This window comes from Nannobrachium achirus, assembly GCF_963921795.1.
Source record: "Nannobrachium achirus genome assembly, chromosome: 11".
Taxonomy (NCBI): Eukaryota; Metazoa; Chordata; class Actinopteri; order Myctophiformes; family Myctophidae; genus Nannobrachium; species Nannobrachium achirus.
The window spans coordinates 14,247,236-14,259,016 of NC_137820.1; the positions used below are offsets into that span (position 1 = coordinate 14,247,236).

Below are 11,781 nucleotides of genomic sequence, written 5' to 3' on the forward strand. Positions count from 1 at the left end.
AATGATGAAAAGAAAACTAAAAAATGTTTTTTAAATAGCCTACAGCAGGGGTCTTCAACAGGAGTTCTGGGACCCATAGGGGGTCCTCAGAGTTACTGCAGGGGGTCCTCCAAATCTTTGTGTGATAGAAGCTTTTTTTCCCCCTTATTAACCACTTGAACCTATAGCGTCCATATTCTGAGAACTTTTGCCAAAAATAGCAGATCTACAAGCTCACAACGCCTCACGCTGCGAGGCGTTGTGAGCTTGTAGATCGGCTATTTTCAGCAAAGAGGTTTGGTGTAGAGGAGAAAAAGAGCAGACTAAGTACAGAGTGAAAGGTCAAGTTTATTAAAGGACCAGGTCACCTCTGGGACAACCAGATCTTATTTTATTGTTGTGTGGGACACGATCAACACAATCCTGAATTCTTTTTTGTGTTCAATCTGTGTTTTTAGATATTTTAGTATTTCAGCATGCTGCATCATATGACCAGTTGTAGCATGCTGAAATCGGCTGAAATACTAAAATATCTAAAAACACAGATTGAACACAAAAAATAATTCAGGATTGTGTTGATCGTGTCCCACACAACAATAAAATAAGATCTGGTTGTCCCAGAGGTGACCTGGTCCTTTAAGTATTGACGGTTCAAGTGGTTAAATATCTGAAAACACAAATTGACATGAATCCAAAATACACTGATGATTGTGCCGTCAAACGATGAAACTATGGGTTGTGGGGGTCCCTGCTTCATCTCTCTCTCGACTAAGGGGTCCTTGGCCTGAAAACGTTGAAGACCCCTGGCCTACATTATACAGTACTTGCATTAAGTTAGTATCATAAGGCAAGACCAGATTATTATAGGCTACTGATTCTTAATTGTCTTAAAGGCCAAACCGCACCAATGCAACTATTCGCAACTCCTTGCAACAAAACCTTGCAACAAAACCAAAGCAACTCCTACTCCTTGCATCTGCCATTGGGGATAAATAATGGTTGCGAGTTGCAAGGAGTTGCATTAGTGCAGTTTGGCCTTAAGAGTCTCTTGTAATCTGTTTGGTGGAGACTGGAGAGTCACTTTTGACAATGGTCAGAATAGTGGTGTCTGAACAAGATGACAAAATGATGAATGTGCCCATGCGCGTTCATGTGATTGTCTATAACTGGTCTTCAACAGGGGGTACAGGACCCCTAAGGACCCCCTCTGAGTAACTACAGGGGGGCTGCCAAAGTGACAGCAGAAACATTTTCCCCAAAATAATTAAAATCCAACATATTTAATTATTAGCAAAGATAATGTGAAACAAACAAGGAAACAAACAAAAAAACATTTGCTGTCAACACATGCTGTCAATCAAACGAATCAAAGCTGCAACATCACTTGGAGTTGGAGGAAACCCTAAAGCGATTAATCTCTCTGCGGTCAACAGACGAGACAATCAGCTAAATAATGTGAGCAATACATACTGTTTAAAGCCTCTTATCAAGTAACATGGAAGGGTTCTCCCAATAATAGTCCATAATAAAGAATATGCATCACAATGTGTATACAATATAGCCTGGCCCTATGTAGTTGAGGTCCCTGGCCTGCACTGAGCGCACTCAGCTAAGGGGTCCATAGCCTGAAAAGGTGGGGGGGCTGTGATTGATATATTATTATTAAACAACAACACCTTCTTATTCCCATATGAGATACAATAATCCATCACACAGAAATAAGACAGGAGAGTGATCAGAGTGAGAATGGTATGTTTACTATGGAGAGAGAGTATTCAAGACAGGTACAGTACAGAATAATCAATGGTTCGTGCTCTCTCTGACAAATTATGTGTTGACATGAGTATAAGTATGGTCATTTCATCAGTCAATGGATGACGTTTCAACACAAGACAAAGAGTCCATATACAGGGATGTCCTTGCTCGTGTCTGGATGACACTGAGCCTTATAAACCAAAACAATTCTCATTGTTTTCGGTACAGGCTCCAGGCAGTTGATAAGGTCTGATTTCAACCAGACGGAGACCTTGTGTTGTACTGTACATGACATTTTATGACACAGTCACTGTGCCTTCAACTTCAGGTGGTCATCAATATGTATTGATAAAAAGATGATATGAACCATAACAAAATACCTATCAGGCTGCATGGGGGCCACCAGGGCAGGGGCTATGGTTGTGTTATTCCATTCTGCAAAGTAAACGTACAGTAGCCAACGCATTGCACTGCAGATGATCCATGTGAAGCAGTGGTTCCCAAACGTTTTAGGTCGAGACCCAAAAGAGAAATTAAACGTTTGCCTAGGATCCAAACTAGTGAAAACAGCTATCGGCTATAATGAAAGTTTGCGTCTGTTTCCGGCCGACAGTACAAGTTGGCACCTCGACACACAGAGTGCCCACCCACATACATACAGACAGCACCGAACAGCACCACTTGTGCACTCTGCTGGCGCATGCCATATGGCCCAGGGCCCTCTATTGGAGAGTTGCGCCACCTATATGTTCACTTCATGGGGGCCGGGTTATTTTAGCCTATGTAAAATGTCTTTTACATAGGCTACACGTCTATTGGCGAATAGTGACAACCGGAAGTTTACGGAATGCATTGGAGTCTATGGGGAAATATAGTGAGTGACATTTCGAGTTGCATGAACCACGTGACCGGCGCTATTTCTGACCCTGCATTATTAGCCTTATTCACGGCCCGCCCACTCAGCATCCCCCGGGTGCTGAAGTCACATTTTGAAGGGGAAAATCCTACTATAGCCTATAGAGTTAACACAGAAATCGCAAATTTAATGCAATTTCCGAATAGTAAAGTATAAAATACGGCTAGCATGATCAAGAACACAAGATAGTAAAAGGCACAAAGCATTATAATTTACTTTACCGTTCGAAATAATGACTTGTTGGCTTTAAGTCCAGCTATTTCTGTTATAGTTTCCCCTTCTAAATTGATGTCAGCACCCGGGGGATGCTGAGAAATTTGCTGAGTGGGCGGGCCGTGAATAAGGCTTATAGGCAGAACTCATACAGGCATATGGCGAGTGCACAAAGATCAAGTTGGCACCTGGACAGAGTCCAGTCTAGTTTATTAACGAATTACTTTGAAAACCCATTGCTTTTTTACATGAAAATCTTTTGGGTCATGTTCTTTAAAAACATTTTGAAATAATAATACTTAAAAACAAAATGTAAGAAACCAAAAATTAAGGGACCCATATAAAAATGTGTCCGCGACCCACAAATGGGTCCCGACCCAGAGTTTGGGAACCATGATGTTCAGTTCAGTGAACCTACCATTGTCGTGGCTCCTGCTTGGATGTCCTTGCAAACCCAGCGGAACATTCCACAGGACGCACAAATACATCTCCAGGATCAAGAGCGCTTTGAGTCTGACAGTCTCCATTCTCCACCGCACGCCAAACAAGACGAACCTTTACGAACTGTTACCAGTATTCAGACCACGCAAGAAATCAGAAGGTGAGCGGCGCTGAGCGAGAATTTCCAAATTATCATCCGCATTGTTTAGCGCGTTCCTGTTTAGTCCGGTTCAATTACTTCACAGGGCTAAGTTCAGGATGTTCCTTGTGGTTTTTCCTCTGTCAAAGAGCAAGAGAGCACGGCGGGGAAACACGAAACATCTGGACGCACGCAGAGTGCAGGGTCACAAAGCACTGCAGTTCAGTCCCCCCGGGGCACTTTCACTTCTTGATCACAAAGGCACGGATGGTGGCTTTCTTATTATGTCTAATGTTTGCTTTCCTGGTCAAAGAAAGCATTGTGTCTGATGAAAGCAACAAAAAGAAAAAGAAAGAAACAACCGAAAACGGCAGCAAAAAAAACCCTTCAGGTGTCAGAAGTTCAGAACTCAGAAGCTTGAGACTCGCAGGTAAGTTAACTCCGTGAAAACCGCTGCGTGCATGCAGTAGCCTATCTGGTCAAGATGTCCCTGCATGGATTTATTGTGTCCAGTTCTTTGGAGACTCCTGAGATGATTGTTTCTTTTCTCTTCTTCCCTTCTTTCTCTCTCTCTCTCTCTAGTTACCCTCGGTGTTGAGTGGGGTTGATTCCTGAAGACCCTCTTTTTGGTAATCATCTAAAACCCGGTCTGGAGTCTGGAGGGGAGCCATGCCCACCAACCACATACATGGAGCCAAAAACGTGTGTGTGTGTGTGTGTGTGTGTGTGTGTGTGTGTGTGTGTGTGTGTGTGTGTGTGTGTGTGTGTGCGTGCGTGCGTGCGTGCAATGCATGTGTGCACGGGAGGGATGGGGTAAACAGGGGTAGTCATGTTTCACTGCTTTGGAGCCAGCCCAAAACGCCCCCCACACACACTCCCCCCCCCACACACACACACACTCCCCCCCACTCCTCAGCGCTTCACTTTTTCCTCATGTTGCTGGCCTCTCATCTCTGATCTGCTTATTATGTTAGAAAGCAACGCTCAGCCTCTGAGGGCACCCACTTAAACCACATAAACACACACAGGTCGCGCACGCAAACACACGCACACTCGCACAGACACACACAAGCACACACACAAGCATGCACGCGCACACACATGCACGCACACAAACTCTTTCAAGGCTGCCCTGACATGGCTCTCTCTCCTACGGCGATGACAATTAAGAATAATTAGACAAGTTAAGTCCCTCAACCACCTCAATGAGCGGGTACTGCATACAGACACACATTTGCGTGGGAAGGGAGAGAGAGAGAGAGAGAGAGAGAGAGAGAGAGAGAGAGAGAGAGAGAGAGATCTTCCGTTCCTGTCAACAATGTGAGTGTTTTTGGTGCGATAATCGTACATCCAGGTGTTCCACTAAACAGATCCAGCAGACACAGGGGTCCCTCATCATCGTACTGTGATGCCTCCATGGAGGGCTCTGTGGAGCCGGGCCCCTTGTGTTCTGCACACAGACCAGGGACGTGCTGGCCATTGGGAAAAGTGGGACAACTCCTGAACGGCCGGTTCATTCCCGGCCGGTCCAGGCCTGGCCATTAGGAAAAAAATTCTAATAAAATGTCGGCCTTTGTTCCATTTTGGGGGCTCGTGGCCAACAAAGTTAATCGTCACTGTCGGGTAGAAACGTTATATCTCCAAGTTTCAAATTTGTAAATTTTTTCGCGAATTTCTTCGCAAAGCAAAGCCCTGGCCGTCGCACAAAAGTAGTGAAAACAGCAGATCGTGCGAGGCGTTGTGTGCTTGTAGATCGGCTGTTTTCACTAGTTTAAATCATTTTTAAAATGATAAATACAAAACAAACGGTTTTGGACATACAAGGTTTCCACCTGACAACGACGAAACATAACTCATGTAATTGGCTTGTCACTTTGTCACAAATCTTTGAGTAGCAGCAGTGCTATAGAGAGAGATCTCTCTCTATAGCGCGCAATGAGGGCCTCTCCAACTCTTTTTCCCGGGCTGAATCAGGGGCCCAGCATGTCCCTGACACAGACACTAGAGGCCACAGAGTTAACAATCAGTGGAGGGGAATGCACCATTATGCTGTTAGTGATTATATCTATTGAACGCGCAGACATGACTGGTTTTGCTTTAACAGGATAGAAGGAATGAGATGGCGAGATATTACACATCTATAAAAGAGCACCTGATTTTTTAGCTCGGGCCTTCCTAAACCCCCATACCAACCTATCCTTATATCCGTGAGTCATGCCTGCTACTCTGTAATAATCACATTATTGTTGCCACAAAGCTGTTACCCTGTCCTTCCTGCGCCTACAGATGAACGTGACTAGTTGGATATTTCTTGTTTTTCCGAATTACAGTCCAAAGGCTGTGTAACTTTTATTGGTACGTGATGCACACTGCACAGTATAGCAGTAGCAGCCTATATGCTCTTTAAACCTGCCCTGTCCACAAATCATTGTGGGCCCGCTATTTCTTTATTATTATTACCCCTGTTTTTAAGACCTTTACTTTTAGCTAGTTCAGCTTGAGACATTAACAAAAAAACGCTCAGCAGTCCAACTACAGAGTAATGCTGCATTCACACTGAGAGAAGCCAAGCTAATGGTTTGCTTGGTAATTCAATGTATTCTCTATGCAAACCAGCTTTTAAAATTTCCAAGCTGGAAAAAAAGCTTGGACATTTTTAAAGTTGGTTTGCATAGAGAATACATTGAATTACCAAGCAAACCATTAGCTTGGCTTCTCTCAGTGTGAATGCAGCATAACTCATTCCCTCTCATCTCCCACAGTCTCCCAGCTGATTGAACTGATGATACTCCACAGTTTGCTCACACCCTTCAGGGACACAGCAGCAGGAATTCTACAGGAATGTAGAAAGTCGTCTTAACACTGGGGGACCTGTTTTGATGCAACACCAAACAGAGAGAAACATGATAGCTGTTTCTTGTGGAATGAACCTCAACTTTGTAAACCAATCCCCTGCATTTCAAAATAACGTTACATGGTTTACTTTCTCCTTGCGGATCTCTCAGTTATATTAAGCAGTCACTCATAGGTTTTCAGATTGCTTATTTTGTAGCCTATACATATTTATCATGCAGGTGATATTCTTCCAACAGAAAAACTGAAAATAAATCTACAAAACCAATTATTCTTCCAAAACAAAACAATCCTATAATGACACCTGGTGGCTATTTCATGCCATAGCAGGATATGTATACAGAGTTGCTGTGCCTAGTGCCTACTATGACAATGTGCCAATCTGTGCCAATGACATTCAACACTTTGTTTTATCCTGTTTCCATCTCCATCTGTGTAATGTTTGAGTGGATTGATAGTTATCTGGCTAATCGCAAACTTCTACCCCTAGATTTGACACAAACATGGTGGAAAATGCATTCTACCACTGCCACCAACATGTGGAATGCCCTACCAACAGCCATTAAAAGTCTTGATTCCCCATCCACTTTTAAAACTAACCTAAAAATATGTCTGTCCTCAAATTATAAATATGTAATCTTTACTGTCTTGCCCCCAGAGAGTCAAACAACACATTCCTCAGTTCAACCCAGATTTTACTCAAATTTGTTCTCCTGCTATACCATTAACATGTGGAACACCCTACCACAAGCCTCAAAGGAGTGTAAATCCCTAACTTCCTTCAAAATCGGTCTGAAAAGTCACCTACAGGCGGCTGCTACTCGAAACTTGTAATAGACTAAGCCCATAGCTACTTACCTCCCCTTTTCCACTGTAAATATCTTCTATTTCTTTTTATTAAATTTTCCTTTTCTTTTTTCCCTTTTGTTATTGATGATATCCTATGCATAGTAGTACTGTGTTCTATCCGTCTGTCTTTCAATGTTATATGAGATCCATAAAGGGTTCCTGTGTAAATAAGCTGAAAAGCTTACTAGGATCTCCTTTTAGTTGACCAGTGATTGTTTACAAACATTGAGACTAAATGCACAGCTGACTGTATCATGTAATCAATTCCGTCCAATCCCCAAACCTGTTGTTTTGGGGAGCGCTGGTTTCATTGGCTAATTTTGGTACGGACCCTGCGCACGCATCTAGTTTTATCAGTGTAACGTGGACCAGAAACCCGTCTATACATTCTTCATTGAATCAAACAAGCCCTGTGGGAGTGTCCTCCTCTGCCCAAACCACCACCCCCTTCTTTCTGTAAACATATCTAAAATAAGATTAGTGTAGTTGGTGATATGTAATGTATTGTAGGCCTATATATTGTATATCTTGATGAATTGAGTACAAACTAAAGGACCACAATGGAAACAAGCCCATCATGGCTTTTTGTGTTATTCTTTTAGCATAGCTTTTGTAACTGTATTGCCGCACTGTTTCCTAAACTTGCTGATAAAGTATTCAATCAATCAATCCTGTTTTGACAGGACATAAACTGGGGGCGCCCATGGCCTACCGGTCCAGGCACATACCACATAGGCTCTGATGCATGACAGCGTGTGTCGTGGGTTCGAGGCCAGATCCCGACGACCTTTGCTGCGTGTCATTCCCTATCTCTCTCCTCATTTCCGGTCTTCTCTCCTATCAATAAAAGTATAAAAGCCCCAAAACAAATCTTAAAAAAATAAGAAGAATAAAAGACGGGACATGACATGACCAGATGTCAGGTAAAAAGAAAAATCTTTTGCAATATGTCTCTGCTTTCCATGGGCTGTGACCATGAACAGATGGATGTTAGCCATTGGTAAGCACATTACAGCGTGTAGGCAAAAATGGAAGGATTGTTTATTGTTTATTAATGATACCTAATGTCTGTCATTGTCTTCAAATTAGGGCATTAACGACTTGTGATTTTTGCAAGTCCACTCGACTCAGTAAAAAGTTGAGTTGAAGTCGACTTTATCTTTTGATGATGTCAACACATCACACATGACCCCCCAATTATTTTTGGGGGCCCCCAGATGATTAACTTAATGTGCAACATTGCTTTCTCACTCAACAGTAAACAAACCAACATAAAGTTTAGGTGTATAGAGGGTATCTCCACATTTCTAAAGTGCCAATTTAAGGACTTTTTAATAGAGCAGGTAGATCTGCTATTTTCACAAAAGAAAGTATTATTTATTTTTTCAACTTCGACTTTCTCTGGTGGGAGTCGACTTGTGTAATGAAGTCGACTGAGTTGACTTGTCGACTACTTTTTCATTTATGCCCTACAAGTTCAAATATTGCGACATTGTCTCTTTTGAAATATCCAGAGACATAGATGGGTGTTTTCCCTGACCCGTTCCATGGGGCAGCATGCAGTAAACCATGTCTGGTTTCTCAGCAGCAATGTGACCTCTGCTCTCCCGACACCATGGGACTTGCTCACAGGTCTGCACTGACCAAACATCTCCTTGAGGTCAGACATGCTTCTGTCACCTTATCTGTGAAGATATTTGCAGACTCACTCCTGCACACTCTGGCTGTGTATGTGTGTGTGTGTGTGTGTGTGTGTGTGTGTGTGTGTGTGTGTGTGTGTGTGTGTGTGTGTGTGTGTGTGTGTGTGTGTGTGTGCGCGTGTGTGTTTTAGACTTGGAGGATGTCAAGTGCAGTGGTGTAAAGTAACAAAGTACATTTACTTAAGTACTGTACTTACAGTAAGCACGATTTTGAGTTATTTGTACTTTACTTGAGTAATTGTACTTCTACTCCACTACATCTCGGATCCAAACAGTGTACTTTTACTCCACTACAATTATTTGAAAACTTTAGATTTGGATTATTATTACAAAACATACATTAACCACTTCAGCTCTATACATTTTGGGCATTTGAAAATAGCCAACCTAGGGGCACCTGCTGGACTACTAGTGGTCTAGGCGCATGCCACATACTAGGCTATGATGTCTGCTGGCGTCGCCGGTTCAATTCCCGATCCGGACGACCTTTGCCACATGTCATTCCCCATCTCTCTCCCTGTTTCCTGTCAGTCTACTGTGTCCTATCAAATAAAAGCCTAAAAACAAATCTTTAAAAAAGAAAATAGCCGATCCACAAGCGTCACACTGCGACACATTGTGTGAGCTTGTAGATCAGATATTTTCAAAATAATTTTACACATTTTAGACATATGATAACTTGTGACACGGGACATTCTGTATAATGAGTCCAGTCTACTTTTGTATTTAAGTACATTCTTTTTATTGGTACATTTTTGATATTTAAAGAACAAAACATATACATTACACTCTGACACATCACCCCCCCCCCTCCCACACAGTTACAATACAATTATGAAGCAAAAGACAAACAAACAAATACAAAAAAAACAAGAAAACAGACAAAACAAGACACTGGTGTGTATCCGCGATCAACACTTATAAAATTGTGACACTGAGTCACTAACCATGATTCTATTCCCTCTCCCCCTCCCCCTCCTGTTGCAGTAGATTACCAACATTTGTATCATTTTGTAAGAAAGAAATAAAAGGACTCCAAATGTTCTCAAACATATCTGCTTTTTTTCGAACAATGTAAGTAAATTTTTCCATGGACATAGATGAGGACATCTGCCTTAGCCACGTCCCTATTCGGGGTCCATTAACATTTTTCCAACCCAAAGCGATTGTGCGCTTTGCTTGCAACATACACATGTCTATAAATTTGATCTCTACTGTTTTCAAAACAGGAGTCCTTGGGTACTTTAAGTACATTCTAATACCAATACTCAAGTACATTTTGAATTCCAGGTACATGTACTTGTAACAGAGTATTTCTACATTGCAGTATTGAACACCTTTTACTTTTCCCACCACAGGTCAAGTGTCTCACCCAGACAGCTCTGTTGGTCTAACCTGTTGACCCCAGCCTCTGATCTCCCTGCTATCAGCTCTGTTCCTCCTCCTCCATAAATAATCTGGTTGACACTCTGACACTCTGTTCTCAGCCAGGTAAACCCCACCCCTCGGGCTTTAGCTTCTGAGCTGACAATTATCCCCTGTCCCTGACACAAACTATAGCCTAAGCTGTGGTCTGCTTTTTATATGTGCAAAAGTGTGGGAATGGGGGGTCAGTGTGCTTTCATGCATGTCTGAGCGTGTTATTAGCGCAGTCCTTTTAAAAAATATATATATACATTTTATGTATTGTTTTAAGCATTAATTGAGTTTTTCTATTTAGGGCAGTGTGTGGCTTAGATATATTTAGCTTGGATGCTGGTTGCACTACCTATCTCGGTAGGCACATCGGGAATCATGGACATTCTGCTGAGGATTTGACACTAACAGGTCAGTCTGCAGCTGAGGCTGAGCCCACACTGTGTTGTAATGTTTATGTGTGTATGTAGGGACAATAGAACAAAAGGGTGTTTGTGTATATAGCCTTGTACATAATGTGTGTTTCTGTTTGCTCCCAAGTGAATGTGATGTTTTCTTTTGATGTGGCATACTGTAGTTGTGATGGTCAAAATGCCACCCTCCATCACCACCCAACTCATCGTATACCTACCGTTGTTTTGGGTTGAGATTGACACATTTCACTCAGGTTTTTTTCATCTTACTCATGTCACTTTGTCTGCTGACTCAGCAACAAAATAAAAATAAAATAAACAAAAATAAAAATAAAACAATTCACAAGAGGCAAGCAGTATGATGTGCACTGCAATGTAGTTTCAAATGCACGACATTGCAGATGCTTTTTTGAGAGAACTTAAAGGAGCTAGTCAACTTTTTCATTGTAGGGCCGACACTTTGTTTACATCCTAGTCTATAGACTAGGATGTAAACAAAGTGTCGGTCTGACAATGGCCAAAATGATTATATTATCATTATTTTACGCTTTTTGTGGTCATTTTTTATAGAAACACATATATGAAGCTTATTTTTTTATAAAATATTTTCGAAACATTATTTTTATTTTAGCATCCAAGAAGACACGTGTGACATGCATGATCTGGGCAGATTGCCCCAGGAAATGTGCCAATCGCAACCCAAAACAATGGTATACCATATAGCTCATAAAATGCTCAGAGTTTTACATCTATTTTAATACATATGCTATGTAGGCCTACCTAAATAATAATAGTATTGTACCGCAACCTCTAGAATCATTGATATTTTACAGCAAAATCATTTTACAGCAATAACCTATGTTGAGCATTTTCAAAGAAACTGAACATTCACAGAGCATCAGCAAAAGGAAGTTCACAGTCAGGAGATTAGTAACAATAACTATCTTGAGAGTAGCGTCAATTGGGTATGGCAGGGGTATGCAGCTGCCATACCCTGGGTCCAGGGGGAAAATAAAAGTTACTTTTAAATATAAATCCATGAATGTCTCTTTGTCTATCTGTGCTGGTTATTATGTTGTTAAATTAGGCTACAGTAAAATAACTACA

The 11,781-nt window shown here is 41.8% G+C and overlaps 1 protein-coding gene across 1 annotated transcript in view; it reads right to left on the minus strand.

Annotated features, from left to right (window-relative positions):
* The window catches only part of kcp (kielin cysteine rich BMP regulator), a gene marked incomplete at its 3' end in the record, with an annotated part of 64,359 nt that extends 60,947 nt beyond the window's left edge, over positions 1-3,412 (minus strand). Inside the window, exon 1 of the mRNA XM_080736877.1 lies at positions 3,282-3,412. Within this exon, the coding sequence (XP_080593003.1) occupies positions 3,282-3,390 (109 nt within the window). The 5' untranslated portion in view covers positions 3,391-3,412. The remainder of the gene's footprint in view (positions 1-3,281) is intronic.
* Between the last annotated feature and the right edge of the window lie 8,369 nt (positions 3,413-11,781).